General features: G+C 43.4%; 1 protein-coding gene across 1 annotated transcript in view; it reads left to right on the top strand.

Moving 5' to 3' along the window:
- Positions 1-11,218: 11,218 nt before the first annotated feature.
- The window catches only part of notch2 (notch receptor 2), a 40,426-nt gene continuing 28,159 nt past the window's right edge, over positions 11,219-23,485 (top strand). The window contains 2 exon segments of the mRNA XM_068725880.1: positions 11,219-11,540; positions 22,754-22,835. Coding sequence (XP_068581981.1) covers positions 11,468-11,540; positions 22,754-22,835 — 155 coding nt within the window. The 5' untranslated portion in view covers positions 11,219-11,467.

Raw genomic sequence — 23,485 nt, 5'->3', positions numbered from 1 at the left:
TCATAATTCATTACACAGGTGTAATGAATTATGATGCTCCTGCTCTGTTAAGTGTTTCACAGCCAATACACAACAACAGGGCCTTGGCCAATCTGAATGGAACAGGCCCATAATTATTGTTATTAATTACCTGTGTTTACCTGCTGTGATAAAGGCCTATCCTGTCAATTTAGTTTTATATGTTTACCATCACAGTCAACTAGCTAATAGGATACATTACAAGAAACGGAACATGGAAATGTATGTGTCCAAATAACACTGATTAAATCATCTTGTTACCTCCTTCACTGTAGCCTTCATCACAACAAAAAGTAATGTGCCATATAAAGTTGGCCAATATTATTTGTATTATAGAAGTTTAGCCTATTAATTAGTCTTTATTCTGAAATAGAGCGTGGCTGGAATATTCATAGGAGAGGGCCCAAATAACATGTTAATGACCCCCCCTCTTCAATAACTTCCGTACAGTCCCTACCTCAGCAGAGTGTATCCTTACTCCTTTTACCGTCTCTAGCACCGTGACCGTGTGGGCCGACACCTTTCTGTAAGCAGGCATACAAACATCTGGTCGGGTCCTTTTTCATTCTGTATGAAGTGTCCACGCGTTGACTCAATTTAACAGTGAATTCAGCCTGAGAGACACACAGGTGCTCACGGCTGGAAAGGACACCTTCTCCTTTTCTGTTCTGTCTGCTATCTATGAATAAAATCATTTGCACAAAACGCGCTTCCTTTCTGTCAGAAAGACCTTCATCGGATGATCTTCATCTGGGAACGTCGATAGAGTTGTTTGCGTTATAAAGTTAGGAGGTTCTCAAGCCATCTATGCAGAATACACATGCAAGACAGCAAATTGCCACCAGTTTATCTTGATCTGGGGCTAAAGTGGGTTAAAAACAGGAACTCACCGCAGCAGTTAACGTTTTACACACTTTGTCATTGAAACAGCATGAGATTTAACCTTTTAATCTTTTTCCTACGACCGTCTGAATAACATAGATTATGCAAAACACTTCCAGTAAAACAACTGTCTTTGTAAAAGATGGGGGAAAACATCAACTAAAAAAAAAAGCCTAGTCAACCACCACTTCTGAGAAGGATACTCAGTGACTCAGAGGGCACCTCCAGGTATTTTCCAGAAATATTTTTGACTTTACCCTCATGCTATTTTGTGGTGTTTGCCACCAGAACCACAGTGTGATAATACCTCTCTTGACCAGCAGGAAGAGTGCTTTGCTCACTATTGCACAGTTGCGGGGGAAAAAAAAATAATGAGGCTCAAAATCTCCCTGACTTGCAACTTCTGCTGCTGACAGTGGCCTTCTGCTAGCTGAGCTCCAAATCATAGGTTTTAAAAGGACGGGGAAAATATAGGCTGCAGCTTCTGGGATATGAGAGAAAGAAAACAAAAACAAAAGAAGCAGACTGTTGCACATACAGGTTTCTACCGCATAAATGCAACAAATACTGGCATTGTGAGCTTACAGAGCAGCAGGCTGACTCTTCAACCTGAGGTAGAACAGGAAATGTCAAAGGAGAAATGAGAAGCAGCAGAGGGTAGCGTGCCAAAAACAAACCACAGGGCACAGGCTAACCTTTTCACCCCTCGAGGGAAGTAAGTGTTTGTGAGAATGGCCTCAGTTGCGATCATTATCTCTCTTTGTAATCTTATTCCATGAAAACATCTTTTGGCAAACTTTTATATTTTACTCTGTCTGTTGCAGATGGCTGCTTATTTGTAATTGTGTCTCTGTATACTTCAGCGTTAACATTTTCAGCCGTCTATCGTTTCAAGTCATATCCTATAGTTGTCACCACTTGCCCAGCCATTCCCTCCACGTTTAAACCTGTCAGCCCTTAAACCTGACTTTCCAGACACAGAAAAGTAAGAACACTTCAATTTGATTTATTCTTCAAAAATGTTTAATAATATCATTTTAATCGATGGACTTCTTTTTTGTGATCAAAATTGTGTTGATTTTCAAGATATGCATTAGAAATCAACAACAAGGTGAAAAACAGGACAAAAATTAAAAGGAGAGGGGAATTTCTTTCTTTTTTTTAATGTTTTTTCTCATTATAGGTAATGTCCTACATGTTTGAACTTGATAACAGCGTCTTTTCCTCCTCTGCCACACATTCTCTAGTTGTTCAGGGCATTAAAGTCTCTTCAAATAAAAAGATTTACATTTTTGTGTAGTCAGAAACAAGGAAGTAGAAAGAAACTTGAGTACCTGGGTAAAATCTATAAAGTCTATGTGTGTGTGTGTGTGTGTGTGTGTGTGTGTGTGTGTGTGTCTGTGTGTGTAAGTAAATGTCACAGTGATTAAAGAGAGGACAACATACCTCTCTCTCACTCTCGGCACTTTCTCCCCTTCCTCTGCAGGTTACCATAGCAGCAGCGAGTGTGTGACAGTCATGTGAAAACGAAGCTGATTGGATTAAAATACTTTGTGTGATCAAGGGTCAGGAATACAGCGCATGTACTAAACACACAGCCTGATTTAAACACACGCACACACACCGAGTCACAAACTTGAGACAGGTAGAAAGGTTGCAGTGCCTTCCAAACATTTATTATTTAAGAACATGCTGCGTAGTTCATACTTCTTGCAAACTCTTATTGCCCTTTCTTGATTAGATTTCCTGTCAAAAGCACAGACGCAACCACAAGACCGTCCGCGCACACTCGACTTCTCCTGGGTCTTGTGTAATCTTAAAGAAACAGGACATCAGAGCAACGTGACCGTGGCCCTGACCTTCAACTTCAGCCACTTCGCCTCAGCGTCACTGGAAAAAAATCGAGCGTGCAAATTCAGACACAGCAAGAGAGTTTCGGTCGTGTTTCCCGCAACTTCACGTGAGCTTTTTAACTTTGTCTGCAACAAACAGACAGCGTGTTCAGTTGCAAACTCGTTGGTTGTTCCTGAGTGTTGCTCATGCCGTCTGAGCGTCTGATCACTTTAAAAGGAGGCCGCGTCGTAGATCATATTTGCAAGAGGGCTGTCACACTCTGACAACTTCATCTACTCCCCCAAGGGTGACTAGACCTCGTTCTCTGACAGGATGTGACAGAAAAAGAAAAAAAAAGACACCCTCAGACAATTGAATTAGCATGCAAAGAAAATCACTGGGTTCAAAAACGGACCTAGTTTGGATCGGTAAGGCACTGGCACAATGCCGGGTTAATTTGACCTAACCTCTATAAACAGATTCTTACATACATATGCAACACGACAAGCACAAGTTTTACCTGCAAAGGATACTCATATAGTGACACATATAAGTCTAAAAAGATTCTAACAAAGTTCACAAACTTATAGTTTAGAACTAAGAGTCTACAGCCATTCTAGAAAATCAGTGAGGCTGTGCTTTGGCGCAGCTGTGCTTTTAGCTAAATGTCAACAATAGCATGGTAACAGGTTCACAATGACAATGCTAGCATGCTAGAATATGATGTTTACCATGATCACTATCGTCGTTTAGCGTGTTAGCATGCTAACATTTGCTAATAAGCGCCAAACACCAGGTACAGCTGAGGCTGATGGGAATGTCATCAGTTTTACGGGTATTTGGTCGTAAACTTAAGTATTGGGCAAACAGAAATGTTTACCTGATGATGGCCTATAGGTGAAAGATAAGGGGATCAGAGTTTTCACAGTTCAACCTCAGAGGACCGTGGGTGTCTGTACTACATTTCACAGCAATCCATTAAAAAAATTGAATTAAAATGAAACACGAACAAACACAAAAAGTCAGGTTATCACCAAGATACTTGATCTATAAACCATAAATATACATACATGTACAACATGTAGTACCAATCCATCCAATAGTTATTGAGATATTTCCCTGAAAATCACAAATGCCACCCTCATGGAAAAAGTCAGAGGATCATCAACGTCTTTATGATGAATCCTCTGGGCACCATGAATGTCATGACAAACGTTCACAGCAATGCATCTAATAGTTGTTGAAGTATTTTAGTCTGGATCAAATCGGCGGATCAAGTGAACGGCCAGCATTGCTTTTCCTAGAATCCTGTCGCTGACACTAAGACTGAGTCAAAACAACTGTAGGCGCTATTTTGACCCAAATTGGGTAACTTTCATCCCAGAGGAAGTTTATTGAAGAGGCTTTTAATGATCATTTACTGTAAATTCACCATGGACAGTTCAAATGAAACACAATCGAAACTCTTTCTCTCCCTGCAGATTTTAAAGAACAGGACAGTTTTTCTTGAACCTCTTAATTTCACATCAAACTTTTGTTCAGCCATTCGAATAGAAATTATGTATAATGGGGGAAAAAATGTGAATTCAGTATGAATATCAGGCTAGTTGCAGTGTGGTGGAAAGCTACTTGTGGAGCATAACAAGGAAGTTGCGTCCATCTATCATCTGTAATCGCCATGATAATAAAAAATAAAACGTATTCCATCCCATATCAAGCCAACTTCCCACCTCATCCCAGCTGCTTCCCTGTCTCTTCCCTTTCATCCTCTTCCCTCAGACTCCCGTCTAGTCCAATCAGAGCACAGGGAAGCTGCGTAGAGAGCAGCTGTATGGCAGAGGAGAGGGTCATAAAACGCAGAAGGCCGAAAGAGGAAGTCAAGGGACCTGGTGAGTTATTGCCCCCCAAACGCACACACTGGGCCCTGGGAACCGGGATCTTCTCACAGGGGGGGTCAGTGTGGAGTGTTTTCCTCAGGCCTGGACCTGCTCTGCACTCTGTGTGTTCTTTATCACCTCATCACACACCAACGATGACCCCCCCACACACACACACACCTCACCGTCATAATACTGCATGACTCTATATCTAAAAAAGAGCAGAACTCTAACTCTGTCATAAAACGGATGTAATAAACGACCCCTTTTTTTTCCCACCACTGCATATGTGTATACCCACACCTCATATTGAGTGCTAGGATTGCCCTTTAGGTGTGTAAGAATATGCCATAAACAAAAACAGGATAGAGAGAAAGAAAGAAATGTGAGTGAAAGTGAGAAAGAAGAGGAACAAAAGACATTCACGTATATAAATGTATGTCACACTGGGAGAGACTCTTTGTTCAGACTTACTACCTGGTCGAAAACACACATCTGCAATGTTGAATTGTTTGCCACTAGAGTTCTTTACACACTGTAGCGCTTAAGCTTTCTCTCATTTCCCAGCGTTTCCCATCCATCTCTGAATTTCTCCAAACAGATAACAATGTTGGTTTATTAATAGTGTCATATCTGACACACAATGCGGAGCTGCGCCTGTGAGAAAGTGAGGACTCAAGTGTGAATTCCAGCCGTGCCTGACTTTTAGCAGCTTGAGAATTTACGATACAATTAACCCTGGAAGATATGCGGAGCACAGTCACTTTACACTCTCTATAACTTTCAGCGTGTGAGTTAAACACACAAACATGCAGAGAAACACGCTCTGCGCACATGTTATGAATTGAGCCGTGGTGAAAATGCTGGAAAAGGCTCAACCAGGTAGAGATGTGTCACGCTTTCATATGATTTGAATCTGCATTTTTCTTTTTTTCCCTGGTCATCTGGAGTTTTTATTCATTTGGGCAAAAGCATGTTATAAATGTGTTCTTTTATGGCAGAATAAAACCAAACCAATCATTTGTGCACTTGCTCACTTCAACCCACATTCTGCGTTTTAATCCCGTTTCTCTTTCAGTACGACTTCTCCCGTCCCGGCTGTTCTCCTCCCGTCAGTGTGGTAAACATCATGGACTGTGGCAGATTAGTTTGACCTGCTGCGCCCCTTGGGCCTCAGGGAGCAGGGCATGGGTCCAAATGTGCGTGTCAGTATTTTTGTGTGTTTATGTTTTGGCGCATGGACAAGTGTGCATACATCTGCGCTGAAATGTGCGTCTCCTAATGTATTTATGTTGAGACGACCTTGGGTGGGAGTTGGCAGAGTTGCCCTCACTGAGACCTTTCTCAAAACCAAATATCACCAGCAGTGGATTACATGCAGAAGGTCAGGCCCTCCACTAAAACCCCCTTCAGTAAATCAGTCCCACAAACTCCCCGTTTGAGGGACTGATTTTATTTTCTCATAAGTTATTATCTTTCTCATAAGGTCATATAAAAACAAAAAAATCGTGGTTTTATCTTTAACTTTGGTGAAGGCTTTTTAGTGCCCTGTCACATTTGTTGCCACACAGTTCAGGGTTTAGGTTACATAACCATAATTTCCACATTCATCATGCTAATTGTGAGATAATTCCTCACTGAATCGGGCTACTGGAGGCACCACACTGCAGCGATAACTCAAAATGTGATTGCTATCGGCCTTTCTGTGGAAACGTTTTTGTGAGTCAAGATCAGTGTTATAGATCCATTCAGTTGCTGCGTGCTTGCATGCTTGTGCAACTATATTCATTCCTGAAGCACATTTCTACATCACTGAGGAGTGTTTGCTCTCCTCAAATGACAATCTTGCATGCATGAGTGCATGGTGTGTGTGTGTGTGTGTGTGTGTGTGTGTGTGTGTGTGTGTGTGTGCACGTGTATTTTTGTGTATTCAAAATCAGTTTTCTAATCATTGCATCAGTGTTCCTGAAAGGCATTACAAAAAAACATCAGGTTGCCTTGAGTTTCCAGCTCGGCGACTTGCTCCTCCCCACAAATCTAAAGCGCCCTAAAACATCTGAATCCTGTTTTAAGATGGCTCAAGGATTATAGAGAGCACCAGCAGCGTGCAAGGAATATGCTAATTATGCTCTATAGTTTACCCTGAAGTTGTTTGTGACCGAGGGAGTTGGGAAGCGTGGCGGTGTTGTGCATGTGTGTGGGTGTAGAGTATAAACCTAGCAGAACCCAGATGACACTGGCCGGGGCCGTTATTTTCCCACAGCGCAATATAAATAGCCTGCTAGTGTGGGGTGACGGTGGGCAGGCAGGGGCGCTCGAGGGAGGATCCCATCCACACACAACCACACATTCCCGTTCCACCTGGCTCTGCCAGAGCCCTATAGGTCACTTACAGGATGTGTTCACACACACACACACACACACACACACACACACGTCCCTCCTCCTCCTCCTCCTCCTCCTCACACTTTTCCTTCATCACCTGTTTCCTCACCTCTATGCCAACTCCCCTTTTCTCCTCATGGGCGACCCCTTGGCTGAGGTCTCTGCCCACATCACGCTTGGTCACATCGGGCCCTCACACTCGCTGACTCTCCACCTTTGACCACAGTGGAACGCCATGACGGACACATTCACACACACACGCACACACACACACACACCATCTTGGTTTTCTCACACGAACGTACTCCCAAAATCCCTGCTTTCCTCAAGGAAGTTGACATCTGCAAAACGCTACTTTAGTGTAACACACACTATACGTATCAACAGCGCGCTGCTGTTGACTAAGTGATGGGGGTTCACAAAGTGATTCATCAGCTCGACAATGAATCAAACGATTACACAGCCTCGGGTTAATCCTAATGGACTGTACGGTGAATCCATTTTTGAAGGATTACATGCAGTGATTACATTGTTTTATATATGGCTATTCTGCAGCAATTGATTAAAAAACTTAGGCCAGTGGAAAAAAAAAACCCTGATATGTTTACTTCCCACCAAGTAAAAGATTACACTGATTTAGTGCCGATATGTGTTCTTTATAAAGTGTGCACATTATCTACCCCGATGTTGACATTTGACTCATATAACCTCAAGTTCACACAGGAAAAAATTATTTGCAGTGATTCAATATTTGGCAACCCTTAAATCAGCTCTGCATCTCTCTGTAAATTACACACCATGTGGTTTCTCATCTTGATTACGCGGCTCCAGTGGCCGAACCTTCGCCGCTGATGCTTCTCAAGGAGATCTGAGACTCAACTGAAGCGATGTGTTCTTAAATACCGCTTGCTATCATGGCCATGGCCGCAGAGCAGAACACCGCCTTCTGCCCCAGAGGATTTAGTTTAAACCTTTTGGCCTATTGCACACGTCACACAAATGTAAAAGCTATCTATGCACTGTTTTTTGTTTTATTACAACAGTCAGTGAGAAAGGAGGTGATAATCAACGCTAAATATACCCTTTAGCTTCCTGTCCCCCAGATCTGCTTACCCAGTACAGACGATATCAGACAGCCGATGCTTCCGTCTGGCGAGGGCACGGGGGGGGGGGGGGGGGGGGGGATAAAAACTTCACACCCGACGCTCGACGTTCATGAATGCTCTTCTCAGCAAAGCCAGCGCAAAATGCCTGCTGGTCAACACTTGTATGGTCTCAGCGTAGCATACATAGCAGCTTTCAAAGGTTTGCAAAATGCTCTGGTGCAACAAAAAAAAAAAGAAGCTTAATATTAAGTATTAAGTGACTCCGAAGCGCATAGAAGCATCCAGAACCAAGAACCAGACCTGCGTCGTTTATGTGCGACTGTTTATGCTGGCAAATTAGTTGTCACAGCTGGGAAAAGTGAATCAGTCCCTGCCGCTACTAATTATAGAAAGGCATCATATATACACTTCATGCTGCCTCTCCTGCCTGCCGTCTCAGAACGTAAAGGCCGGGTGACTTCTCCTTGAATTACAGGCCCTGATTTGGTTTCCCATGGCTATCAAGTTGGGGGAAGATGGCGTGTTTACGGTTAAGGAGAGTGCACACGCACACACACACACACACACACACACACACACACACACACACACACACACACACACACTCATGCCCTCTCTAGTGTAATCAGTCATTACTATCTGCCCTTTACATCCACGCCGTGAACGCTATGTTCTGCAGTATAAATCTGCAGGCTTGACAGCTGGAGTCACCCTGACTGATGAACTCCGAATCAGTGTGAAGAGCTCCAACGTCGATGAAAGCAGCTCTCTTAACCGGCGTGGCGGAGGCCGCCGGCTCAGATCCAGGCCAAGTTTTAACACTTCTCTGTGAAGCAGAACCTGAAATAACAAAAAATAAACAACTGACGCTCACGAAGCAGATGCAACATGTGCCGTATTAAAGCTTCAAGTTCTGATAACACACCCATTGATTCCCTTTGATTCCTGAAAGTATTTACTGCTAACACATTTTTAATATGTTTTTTGTAAATGTTTTCAATACAAACAAAACTGTAATTATATAATCTTTTAGTACCTGACACACACGTGAAGTGTTTTTCTTTTTCTCAAACAAGAGACTGAAGTTGAGGCTGTTGATGTATTTATTACAGAGGTGGTTCAAAGGGATTTAAAGCATCAGTGAGACTGAGCCTTCCCAACACTTTGTTTGTTTTTTCCTCTTTGAAACTGCGTCAGGCCTCTGTGGTGGACGCCTTTCATCAGCGCAATGGCAAGGAGGAACTAATCAGCGTTTTCTGCTCACGAGGCAGATCCACACCCTTCCTCACCCCATCTTCCCCCCCGAACTATAGAGGCCCACATCTGGAGTGACATCATTAGGAAAACAGTGCTGCAGACAAAAAAAAAGAAGTGATCCTGTGATGTGATTTATATAACGTTATCAGAGGGCTCACATGACCGAGAAATAAGAGAAGTGTTAAAGTGTATTATTCTGAATTTAATTCAGGACGAAAAACATGACTCAGAAGGCGGTGGCAGTGGATTTAAATGTTTTAGTGAAAGATAAGAAGAATAAGCAAACGCGACACGTGGTTTATCCACAGAAAACAGCATCTGACCAAACGCCTGAACGTTTGTTGTGGTGCCAGCACCTGACACCCAACCACGCATTGCAGAGCAAGAGCTTGACATTGGCCACAGCAACAAAAGCATTGTCAGTCCAGACCCCTGAGGAGATCAATTTGCTCCCCTCCGGTTCCAGGCCTTTCAGCAGGGTTGAATAGGGGACAGAGGGCCGGTCGCAGCGGCAGGAGGCTCTGCAATGTTTCTCTAACGGGGTGTAAAGACAAACAAATCACTGGGATGAGACGTGGCCTTGTTATTGTGATGAGCCAGTGATTTACACCTGGATCATTCAGGCTGATAAGGGATAATTAGTTTGGGATTAGCGTGGTCACTAACGGTTTAGAAAGCCAGTGTGAGTGTATGTCTTTTGCATGAGTGAGGGAGTTTAAAGGGCAGCGCTGGGCTTCACTCGCGTTTTAGATTTTAGTACTAAAGTCAAACCTCGCTCTCCGGAAATGATGCGATTAAAAAACGTTTGCTTCTGGTGAACAATGACAATTCATTTTAGGGGACTGAAAACCTAACCTGTATGATAACTGGGGCTGCAACTGTTCTGATAATTATTCTCCCTGCTAATCAAGAAAATATAATATCTAGATTTATGGTAATGTTTCTATTTTGGAAAGAAATAATTTATATAGATTATTGCTGTATTGCCTATTTGTATTTTATGAAACTTCTTCTTACACTTCCGTAAGAAATATATATATCCTATATATATTTTTTATTTGAGTATGAGTATTAAAGATCTCCCCACCAAAATAGTCCGAAAACAACATTTACCTTGAGGACTGGAACTATACTGCAGAACTTGAACTGTATCTGCACCTGAGAAAGTAGTGACTAACCTGAAACCTGCAGGTAAACGGCAAACTTGATGTCTTTGATGTCATGACTCACCATAATCACGGTGTATGGATCCTCAAGCACATCTAATGGAATGAATTGAACATCACTGGAAGTCATTGTTGTTTACCCACCTTTTCTTTCTGTCTCTACAAAGTCTGTCACACTCCAGATTCTCATAACCAGTTTTAGGTGAAAACGCAGCAGAAATGAACCCTGGCAGGTTATGTATAACAGTTATGTGATAACGAAAATAGTAAGTGAAGAGTGGGTGTTCAAAGACATATCGCGGAAAAAACATGCAGTTCATGGGGAGGAGAAAAGAAGAAGAACAAAAAAATCATTGAACGGGTTAATTTTGAGTCATACCAGGCTCCGAGAAGTAGAAAAATGAGAAGAAAAAAAAATTCCTCCGCCGCGGCGACACAGAGAAAGCATACTTCAACTTCTGTTGTGTTTTTTTTATGTTGTGTCCATGATAACATGAAGGATAATATCGAGTAATACAAATTCACTAAAGTGGTGACAAAACTCTCTTATTTAGATACAAGCGTGTACGTTTTCACCATCTTTCAAGCCCGTCGATAGATCCCCTTCTGACTTCAGCGGAAGGATATGTGTTTTCGTTTCTTCACTCTCAGTGACTCCAGTGACTGGTGAGCGCTGAGAGGTGGAAGACTTTTTTTTTTGGGTGCCGTGTGTGACTACTACAAGTTTAATTTGTGTATTTTAAACGTTTTTTTCTTAGCGACTCGTAGAATACACGTGATGAATACTGACATGTTGTAATTTTGGCGCTGCGAGTCGTTTTTTTCCTCATCTTAATTGTGTGAGAGCTCGTTTCCAACGAGACTTTTTTTGGAGAACTATAACCGTCCCGCGGGAGACAGCTCAACTTTGGGCTCGCGACCTTATGTGGATTTTAAAGACAATATGGAGCAGATCCCCGGTTTCTCCTCGGGCAAATCACTAGTCTTTGTCTTCTGCTTCATTCGCCTCTCTTTGGGTAAGTTGTTGATGATGATAAACGCTGTGATAATACTTCATAACTTGTCATGATCACGTTTTCGTTGCCTCTTCATCTCTACGTGCACGCACACACACACTGCGTCCACACTGGTGTCTGATTTAGCTACTTTGTTGCTCTTACTTTGAAAAAAAAGATACTTTTGGGGAAACCAGGCTGCTCCTGAAAGTAACTACAGGTGGAACGTATAGAAAGTATTTTAACAGTATTTTGTTGTGAGTGTTTTCACATAGTTTACAAGGCTGTAATTGGCAGTACATCCCCATACGTCGCCGTGCGTCACACTTCAAAGGGTTAAAGTCTGGTTAATACTATGACTCGCTACGAACTGAGTGTTCAGTCTGAGTCGCACCGCTGCCCAGATGTTGAACAGCGAGAGCGAGAGAAATCATTCAAAATGGACACTTAACCGTGTTTAGCATTGCCCTGCTGATTTAAGAGAGCTTGGCAGTGATGAAGGAGAGGACACAAGCTGCATTTTTAGGGCAAATATCCGCTGTTATCATTATGTGTGAGTCGGTGTGGTTAGGTCACGAGGCGAGGAAGGGATGTGTGTGGAGAAGTTGGGAAACTAGATGCACTTGGAAATGATATTAATCTCTCAATGCCAGCATTGTCTACATGTATTTATCGTAGCATGTAAAGGGAAACCTGTCTTTCTAGTGCAGTCTTTAATTAAGCACTAATTAGTTTCCATTGAAAGCAGGTCCTCAAGTACTTAGGCCTTGGATTAGTTCACTGTGGATTAGGAATGACTCAGATGAATGAAAGATTCTTTTGAATTGACATTGCAAAAAAAACAAATGTATGGTAAAATATAGAAAAGCACACATAAAAAGAAAACACAGTGACTCACAGTTTGTTCATCATAGTGAAATGCATTTTATTCTGACATTACTGTAAAGCTGTGCTTCTAATTCAAAGGTGCATAAACATTGTGGGAGGTTTCTGATTAAGATAAGATATTTTTGTCTTGGGATTAGTGCTTTTGTGAATGCAATGTTGACAACTTCATTTGGAGTGTGCCTTATACAATTTGATCTTTTTCATGACTTTATGTTTCTCATCATTCCCAATAATATACAGTGATGTTTTTTTTTTCTCTACCAGTGTGACTTTCTGTGTTTGCGCTGAGAAAATGTGCAATAAGCCTTTTTAAGCCTTTATGTAAGGGTGCCGAGGCAGGGACACCGATTTCATCTCCCATGTTTTTCTTTTTTCTATTTTTTAGCTCAGAGTTGATACATGCAGCCTTGCTATTCTTTCTCACGTTTTTTTTTTTCTTCATTTTTTTGTCACGGACTATAGGTGACTTGTGAACAAAGTTACACAAAAGAAGAAAATACAATGAAAAAGTGCTGCAGGCAGTGCAAGGAGAGGCAGTGGAATGTTGTTGGTGTTTGACATTCCTCCCTCCCTCTCTGTTCAGCCTCTCTCTCACACACACACGCACGCGCACGCACGCACACACACACACACACACACACACACACACACACACACACACACACACTTTGTGCACCATGATTTTCTTTTCCTTTCCCTCTCCATCTTCATTAATCCTTTGTTCCACCAATGCTTGGTTTATGGATGCCGTTGTGACTCCGGCGCAAGGTGTGCACGCCAGAAAATGACGTCATAACGGCTTTCGCGTTGCGCGCCACGGCTAACCGAGTTGTTGCGTCGCGTTTGAAGAGCACCTCTCTATTATTGTCACTAGGTGCCCGCTGTGACAGGGCGTTCACTATACAATAGTTTACTGATTAAAGCATTGCTAACACGTCAGCCGATTGGTTTTTAAATGCTTTAGAAACAGGAAGTCTTAAAAATCTACGCTTGAGTAAATATTTTGCAAGCCAAATCAATTTAACCTTTGTTTCATTTTAATTCTTGACTTCTTTCTATAAAGGGATTATATACAGGTGATAAAGTATGTCCATGAATATGAGATATGAGTTAAGTTATTTACAACTCCTCCTTGTTTAGTTTACGACGTTTTTGCCGGTAACATTAGTTGACTCCTTGCTTCTTCACAGTGTCTTTTCTTTGCACAGCCTCTGGCGTCGTGGAGAACACTGCGTCGAACATGAGCATGAACGCCATTTTTTTTTTTTGGAGCGCTCGTAGCCGGCGCGCCACCTGACGAGGCCCGCGCCATCTGTGGAGGCCCGGCGCCACGGTGCCTTGCATGACTGTAAACAAATCTTAAAGCTGAACATCCAAATAGTTGGAACACTGCGCCGTATGAGCAAACTGTGATCACAGCTTGTGGTGCTTGCGAGGCGCTAGCGGTTTATTATGACAGGATGGCATGGAATAAGGTGTTGTTTACCTTGATGACGAAGGCGGTTTGAGGTTTACCCATTCTGCAATAAGCGCCTACAGCCTGCAGTCTGCAGCTTTTCATTCTACCAGTTCACTGTTTCTTTTGTTTCCCCATTTCTGGTTTTCAATATTGAAAATGATTCGCCAACAAAACCATTGTGGCAAGATGGCTAATAGTACCGTGCTACGCAGTGTTGTAGTCGACCGTATATACATCTGATCTCGAGGAAGCGTAGGTGCCGTCTTGGTGGCACACGACATAGCGTTGCCCCTGTGGCGTGGGCATGTTGGGGATCGTTGCACATATTTGCCCGGTGCAAACAGCAAACAGCTGACACGAGTGTGCATATCTATTTGCGTGTGTGTGTGTGTGTGTGTGTGTGTGTGTGTGTGTGTGTGTGTGTGATGCATTGAACTGACAAAGGCCAGCAATTGTGCCGCCCATGGTTGACTTGCATCTGTCCCGGGCTGGAGCCTGGTGTGAAATGTGATTTATCTCTGCCATGCTTCGCCCTCTGCTTCGCCGTGTGCTACGAAGACAAAGATATTTATTGAGTGGCCCACACTGCAGCGTTATTTACTGACCACCAGCTCGTCCCACTAGCCTTGTGGCTGTTTTATTAATGTGTTTTAAGACGTCTTCTCCGTGGCACCCCTCTGAGCTCTCATCTCTCTCACGTCAGCAGCCTGTAGTCTCACTACGATCATTTCTGCTACAGCTTCTGTGCTCACGTTTCAGATTATAGTCCGTTCCGTCTTCTCCACCCCTTTTGATTAGTAGTGCAGTGCAAAAAGCCAGGCCCCGCATGTGTTTCGGTCCCGTACTTTGTTGGTTGCAGTGGGAGTAAGTAGCAAATAATGTGTCGGAACTGAATGAGTCAGTGCATGACCGTCTGTGGTGCCGTGCTCCAGATGCACGTGTGTCTGTATTTCTACACATGGCTTAGAATAGACTTAAACTTGAAGACCTACTGCTTACGGTCTTGAAGTTGAAATGCATATCAGAATTCAAAGTCACAGTCAGCGGCCTGTGTTACCATTTTGGGTTGGCAGTGCCAATACGGCGGCGGCGGCGGCGGCGGCGGCGCCTGCTCGACCAGTTTTGCTCTCAGTGACTTTGATCCTCCCGCATTAAATAAATACCGCTCGAAATGTGAATGAAGTTAGGTGCGTGAACCGCCAGCGCTGCTTCTATAGGAGGTGGTGTTTGTGACTGTGAAGGTCGAGGGGATTACAGAGCGTTGTGTCTGCACTGTTGAACAGGTTAGCAAATTAACAGGGAATTACTGCGGCCCGCATTCCTCTGCCAACACAGCCCCGTAATCCTGGAGACAGGCAGGCAGGGCACATCAGCTAGGAGACGGACACACTTTGTAATGGGTATTAGTTTATTATTTAATTTATTATTATTTATTATTAATAATATAATTATAATATAATAATAATTATTATAAATAATAATTATTTATTATTTATTTATTAATTATTATTATTATTTATTATTTAATGTATTAGTTTAGTCCTATGTAGGTGAGAGAGACGACTTCATGTTTAGTAAACCAATAGTTAACCAACCTTGTATCTCTATATGAGAACATAATTCTCTTATTGAGATTGTTTTTCTCCACTCAATTCTGATACCTAAATGAATTCTAACAAATTAGATCTTACCGGAATCTGTCACAGCCTGAGATGACTTTGTAACATGTGCTTCTGAATTCATAATATCACAAAAATGTAAAACAATGTGGTGTAACTGAACATGTCCGCACAATAGTTCTGAGTATTTTCATTATAATAAAAAAAAAAAGTTTTTGACTGAGCAAAGGGAAAGTCCCTACATTGGCCTTGTCTGGTCTGCTCTCTCTGTTTCTGTCTGTCTGTCTCTTTCTCTCTCCAACATACACACACACACACACACACACACACACACACACACACACACACACACACACACACACACACTGAGCCAGCAGGCCTGCACTTTTAAATGAGACTCTCCCAACCTTTCCCAGTGATTACAACAGCAAGGCGACGGTCTCGTCTCATTTGAGAGGTTGGGAGGGTAATTACTGGGGCTGTCCCAGTGAGGATTTTTTGCCCTCCAGCTTAATTTCACTTTCATCAACTGAGACTACTGGCTCAGCTTTGTATCTATTAAGCTTTGCCTGTGGTTCGCTTTTGAAATTCCGTCTCTAAAAGGAGAATAGCTGGTCCAACTTAAAAGGTCAGTCCACCTAAAGTGAGCCTGGGCTGAAGTTTTTTCCGCTGACTTCGGGGCTAACACGCTTCACTTTAATCAGCAGGTGGCAAGAAAGACACGGAAAATTTTGCTTGTGTCTTGAGGAGTTGTAGCATTTAAACCCCCGACAAAAAGCCTAAACCGGTCACACAATGCACTTCTACGTCCAAAGCTAACGTAGCGCACAAGTTTCCCTTCATCAGGACCTTCTTCCAGAAAGGGTTCATTTGAACCCAAATCATGATATTTCTTCTAAGCCTAACTGAGCATGTTTGCTGCCTAAACCTCAGGAGATTTCTGTCAGAAAGGGCTCTCTGGACACCTCCTCCACACACAACCTACGCACTGACTAGTTATTCCCCAAGGGAGCTTTCTACTTGTAACACCTTTTAGTTTAAAAGTCATCCTACCCTACAATTACCCTGCTTTTCACAGCTGATTTACCCAGATTGCAATGGGTTGCGTTGAACAAAGGATCGGAAATGGATCAGGTTTAATGCGGCTACTGTTACATTTTATAAATGTCTTGATTTGCCCTGATAAAGATCTCGGGGATTAACTTGAGACGGTCTTTGTAATCGCACACCTTGGCTGTGTGCGTTGACACGGATCCGTTTCTTACAGTATTCCACCGTCTTCTTCTTCTAAACCGAAGCTGACCCGGGAGACTTAAAAGCCTTAAAAAAAAAAGCCCTGGTTGGTTGGTTGGTCTGCCGTTTGTGTGGGCCAGTAAAGCTTCCCTCTGGGCAACAGTGTTTAGTTTGAGCATCATCTCCCTCCACACTGAGCTACGGGGGTATTTTATTGCAAGTTGCCACAACGACCGCTTGGCCTGCTGGATATAGAGGCTTGTGCAGCAATTCCAGGAAGTGGGGTTACTTCCTCACTCGGCGCGAACAACTTCCTGCCCTCCGCTGTGTGGATGTGTGCCAGGGCTCAGGAACACCACATTCGTGTGTAGTCTTTGTCTGTGCGCTCGTAATTACTTCCCCATCTCAATCCTCACGTATTAGCTCTAAAGCCCGTCTATTGCTCTGCTTCCATCGCCCCGTCCTCTGTCTACCGCAGTCTTTTTTTTTTCTTCTCGCGACATGGTCCCGACCCCTCCAGGGACACGCTGCGGTGTCGGTGACAAAGCAGTGGCAAGTGCTGAGGGAGGAACCGGCGTGATGCCAGCTGAGCACAACAACCTGACTCTCTCTCTCTCTCTCTCTCTCTCTCTCTCTCTCTCTCTGCCTTTTTCTTCTTCTATCTAGGCCGTGATTTCTGCTTTCTCTTCATTCCGACTTTATTCACACTACCAGCTCGGCATTTTTCAGTTTGAAAAGATTCTCACAGAAAAAAAATACAGTGCTTAAAAAAAGAGGAGAATGGTTTAAACTTATTTTTACATCGAATTTATTTCACCATGCATCCAAAAGTAGTTGTGGTGGCTGCCGTTCACTGCAGTTTATAGAAACCGCGGGCCTTTTGCAGTGGAGACAGCTCAATAAATGCTTCCAGTAATAGAAAGTGAAAAGTCAAATGAAGAGGAAAACAATGATTATGTACAAGAGTTGTTTAAATAATTATAAAACAAGACTCGAGAGTCTACAGCCTCGCTAACGGCTCTGTGAGCAAGATGCTACCTTCAGCGTGCTAACATGGTCACAACAATAATGCTAGCATGTTGATGTTTAGCAGGAAAAATGTTACCGTCTTAGTTTGCCGTGTTAGAATTCAGGCTGTCAAAAATGGCCAAAAATGCCGTTCTTGTCTTGACGTACAAATATCCATTTTAAATTTCACAACATCCAAACAGCCGACAGAATGTTTAAATAAAAACCCCAAAATGCCAACCTGTTGGTGGCGCTAGAGGAAGAGAAACGGTAACACCAAACTGCAGAGGATACGTTGTCTCAGTGCACTTAGATGAGGACGTCCGCTTTAAAACGTTGGCGGTGTCCTCAGTGATGTTGACGCGAGGCAGCGGTGACACACCAACCATGACGGGGCGCTTTGTCTTCATATTCGATAAACTCTGTAAAACTACAAAGTGTCATTTGTAATGTTAAAGCCTGGGGCTGGAGTAGCTTATGTCAGGTGAGCGATGGTGGATTTGCTTTGCTGATACAAGGCCAAGTTTTATATTGTCCAAAAACCTGTGCTGACTGCTGTAACTCCTAACTTTGATCTTCTAGAGTGCCAAGACGAACGAACCGCCGCTGTTGTTCTGTGTCACGTGTCCATTTGGTTTGTCACAGGGCTTATCATGGCCAAATTTACACTACACCACTCTCAGTGGTGAGATCGCTGTACTGTTCACACTCCACAACCCGCTGTCTTGTAATCGGGAGTCATTAAGTCCTTGTGGTTTTCACACTGCATGACTGACTGGTGAGACTGGTGAGACTGGTGAGGGGGGTGGGGTGGGGTGGTGGTTTACACACGAGAAGGTCTTTCCCTGGCATGAGTCCACGATGAGGTCTCCAGACTGAGTCACCGAAACATGTGAGAAGTGACACAGGTGTTGTCATGCTTGTCACATCATTTCCTGTTTTGTTTGTTCATGCAAACAGTCAACGCCCTTGGCACAACAACAACAACTTTGGACCGTGTTGCAACTGCAGCCAAGTGGTGCGACGGATCATAAAAGTCCCGATTCGGATCGCATCACGGATCAGAGTCACGGATCAAATCAGCGTGAAAGAAAGAAGGGAGCAAATTTATCTTTTGGAGATCCCTGATCACGTTTTTTTGTTTGATTACAGCAGCTGGTCGACAAGGCTCCAGACTATTTTTCACCTATCGTTTTTTTTCCTTATAAAAAAAACACAACTCAAATGATAAAGAACTAAATGATTGTATTTTTATGGAGTAAAACAAATCTTGTCATCAGTAGTTTTAATGATGTGTTACATGCTGCTTAGAAGTATTTGAAACAGGTCATAATTCATCTCTAATATCTATTTATGTTGTGAAAACATGTCCTTCAAACAAGTGAATTTATTCAAGTTTCTCACCAACGCTACATTTTACGAGATTACGTGTGAACACATCATGACGACGTTATAATTCACCTTCGCCCAATGCTCATTTTCACTGAACAGAACCTGAACGCATCCCGATGTGACAGAACAGAACCTTTTGTTGTCTTAGAAAAGCATAAATGCAGATTTCCCGGTCGCATATTTTACTGAATATTGTCGACATAACGATAAAACTTTATTTCACACTGTGATGGTGAACGTTAAACTGTGTAATTAATCCGACGGCTCACGGATCAACGGTGGTTCCGTCACACCACTGAACTGCAACGCGTACAGTAGAGTCGTGTGTAGCGTGACATCGGCATAAGCTGGCATCGTTCCTTTTTGAAGAAGTCTCCTCTGATGCTCGTGTAGCCTGCGGGGGCCATTGTCTACTATTGTGATGATAGAGAGTGGGCTGATGTACAACAAGCCCCCTCCCGCCTGGAATCAAACTGGGGACTTTGTGGTTACACATCTGCTATTTTTGTGCTCCGGGGCTTTTTTCTGCTTTTGTTAATCTTTTGAAGAAATGTTCATTAAAAAAAAAAAACGGGTGAATGGAAACATATCGCTGCACACGACCCCCGACATCCCCTCTAATCACGCTTCACTTTCCTCTCCATCTCACCACAGATAACTACTCAGCCAAAAAAAAGTAACGCTTTAGGAGAACGTGTGAGAGACTTGTTGTGATGTGATTGTGGACAGACTGTAAAAGAAAAATGTCCTCTGTAGAAGACCATGAAATATGAATCTGAATCTGCTACAACTTGGATGACCTCTCTGACTTTCCACGCAGCCCCACGTTGAGTAGTTTTCTATTGCCACATCTGCACACTGAAACTATCAGCAGAGGTTCTCGTTCTTGTTAACGGTTTAGTATTCATTGTATATGTTTTTTATGTTTCTTTTCTTCCTTGCCTCAGAATCGCTTTGTAGCTATCTTTGAAAAAAGAGCCACACAGATAATGTTATTGAGGTCATTGAGGAACGTTTGAGACAAGCACTCGGACATCTGCGTTTAAAGACTCTCATTTTTCACACTGTGCACAATGGCATCTTTACAGATACAGCTTCCACCAGCAGGAAACACACACACACACACACACACACACACACACACACACGCACACACAGCTCTCCTCCCAGTCCCACCAGACTGTAGACAATGTAAATCTCCTGCTTTTGTTCTGCTTTTGTTCTCCACTTAAACTACCCCCCCCCCCCCCCTTTCCCTATCACCTTGACACACTCATAAACAAACACAACAAGCAGGAAGATGCGGTGCCAGTGAGTGAGAAAAGCAAAGTGGGCATTCGATCAGGAATAGGTCCAAAGAACAGTTCTCTTTGGGTCAGGTATCCCGTGTGTTTTTTTTTCTCAGCTCACACCATCTGCCTGTAGTTTCACTGTTGACTTTGTCGATTGGGCCTTATCAAGGCTCTCATTCCTGGGGAATTTTTCTTGTCCCTGGTTTGTTGATAGTGAAGTGTGAGAACAGCCAGGTAGAGAGGATACAATGCGGTTGATATGAGCCTGGATCGCAGCACACTGGTCAGGGACTGTGTGTGTGAATCATTTTGCTTGTTTTGACTTTAGAGAGACGGATGGCTGAAACCTTTTTTTTTCAAAAAGTTTCAGTCAGGAGTTTTTGTGACCTGTGTGTGTGTGTGTGTGTGTGTGTGTGTGTGTGTGTGTGTGTGTTACAATTGCACAATATCAGGCAGTCCCAAATCTGGTAGGATCATTGTGTCTGGCGTGACGACAGCGTGCATGGGAAGCTCGTCAAACCAGTCGGGGGATGAGAGTATCTTTTTCCGGTCTGTGCTGTCTTGCATCCATTATTTCTCTCCCTCTGTCTTATGCATCTCTCAGCGCTTCCTCCTCCCCCTCAGCATCCCCCTCTTTTCCCTTTTTTTTTTTTTTGCTGTGCTGATTTTTGCCATAGTCTGTTTCTTGCTAGAACGCTGGTATCCTGCCATACCCTATGGTGCGTTCCTCAGATTTACTGAAGTCATATTTTACGTCCTTTTTTTTGTGATATATTCAAAAGCAGAGTAAACATGATCTTGGATATGATTTTTGGCTTAAACGTGATCAAAACCAAAAGCGAAAGTTCCACAGTGTCACAAGTCCTAACCGCATCTGATTTTCTGCTGTCTGCGTCTTGATATTATGTGTGCATGATTTTTGGTGTGTTGACTCGTAGCGAGCGTGCACACAGCAAGTCCGCTCAGTACAGAAATAGTCCCCAAACAGCTCCGTGTTTTCTTTGGTATCTTGTGCTGCAGCAGTAGCCTGATATCAACTCGTACTTTATTACAGTGGGTGACTGTGCAGTTGTGCACATAGAGGCACGAGCCTGTGTGCGTGCCTGTTGGAATCATGAATTTCACAGTGGTTTATGTACGGTATCCCCGTGTCTAATGGACTATGTCTGTCAGCCTGACTCCAGGGCAATATTCTGCCCTCGCTCTCTTACTGTACCGGCTCACAGTCTGTACTATGAATGTCCAGCACTTAAAAACACCACAAACACGGGTTAATAACGGTTAACATCTTCACGAAAGGCTCCTCAACTCGAGTGACACTGTGATTAATCTAGGTGCAGGAAGTAACACCATCGCTCCGGTGCACTTCCTGTAATGCAATGACTGTTTTGTGAACGTTGTTGGCGTTTCTTTGAAATCAGCTGACCTACCCTCAGACTCGCACACAGAGTCCCGTTAAGCAGGGTGGAGGATTCATCGACATGTGAGGCTATAAATGAAACAAAAAATGATCATATGGCAACATATTTCACAATCCGTGCTAAAGATTTATAGTTGTTTCTAATTAATCGCACGCAGACAAACGCTTAACAAACAGTGGCTTCCTTCATTTGGGACTGAGAACACCACACTTCACGTTGGGACCGGCATGGTGTGCCCGAAGACTACTGAGCCATGTGTTTCTGGTGGGCCACACAATAGCTGATGTGTCTGCCTATAAGTGTTGCATTGGCGAGGAGATAGTCGGGCTTTGTTGTCGTCTTGGAGGCTGATTTCTGTCGGCCTGCCCATCTGGCCGCCCTGTGACCGCAGGCTGATTTCAGGCTGGCTCTGCATAGTTTGTTAGATAGGTGGCGAACCTTCTGCATTATCTCTGTAAGAAGGAGGGGGAAGGAGGAGAAACGTGTAGCCGATGTGGAGGTGGACTCTTACCTCCTCGGCCAGTACCAATATTCTGGAGGGGGGGAAACCCTGAACTGCTTTTGAGCAGTGGCAGCAGGAATGAATCACTGCAAGCAAGGCTAGAGCTACCCAGCTAAACGAAACAGGGTATTTATTAGATACACATGAATAATATTAGTTTTTTGACTCATTATACAAGAGATCATCATCATAATGGTGTCTCTATGTCTTGTCTAGACGCAATAAGACAAGAACGAGACATGATGGAAACGGCATTAAACATTGTGGATAACTCACTAGATTTGGGAACAGTCATTACAATGAAATAATGTAAACCTGTGTTAATGAATGGTTTTATTAAAAATTCAAATGTTTCCAACATTCAAAGTGTTGAGCAGATGAAGTGCTCCTCTCTCTGACTCTTTCTCTCGTCTCTTGCAGCTCTGCAGTGTATGAACGACAAGGCGCCGTGCGTCAACAACGCCACATGTCTGACCTTCAGCAACGGCACCGAGTACTGCAGGTAAGAGCTGGTACAGCGCCGTTAACAGTAACGTGAACCCGGCGGTAAGAAGTCGCCTCATGAGGGGATTTGGATGTGAAAGCCGTGACAGAAACAGGATTTTTTTAGATCAACCCCCAGCCCGTCCACAGGACCATGAGGTTTCGCTCAGGCACGGAATGGGGAATAAAAGACGGCTCTGTCTCTGACAAAGTACACCAGCACTGGGAACAATACCAACACACACATTTCCACCTCCAAGATGTTATTTAGGACATTTCGGGGGGTTTTGTTACTTACTCTCCTGTTGCTCTAGAATGGAAGCCAACACATTTTTACTGCCCACTGATTTGCTGTTCCTGGGGGACGTCGAGACGATGACGGGACATTTCTACTACATGAGAAAGTCTCTTCTGCTGCCGGTGGTGCAATCAGATCATTAAGGGGAAAGTGCTGCAGTGTGAAGGAGAGCGGTGGCCTGTTTGATCTATGCCTTCCACTCTCTGACAGCTTAGCCCAGTTTGTAATTAAGACTATGCTATCTTTATAATTGCGTTGCCACTCCCGAGCCAAATTCTCCAACGAAAACACAACCAACGCTGGTTCATGAACCTGCTCATATTTCATCAAATGCGATGTGAATCGCGCTGTGCGTCTGTTCCCAGCGCTTT

Source organism: Cebidichthys violaceus, unplaced genomic scaffold, assembly GCF_023349555.1.
Source record: "Cebidichthys violaceus isolate CVI_PGR_0920_01 unplaced genomic scaffold, fCebVio1.0.p SCAF_37, whole genome shotgun sequence".
NCBI lineage: Eukaryota > Metazoa > Chordata > Actinopteri > Perciformes > Stichaeidae > Cebidichthys > Cebidichthys violaceus.
The sequence above is the reverse complement of the archived record's forward strand: the minus strand, read 5'-3'. Positions and strand labels throughout refer to the sequence as shown.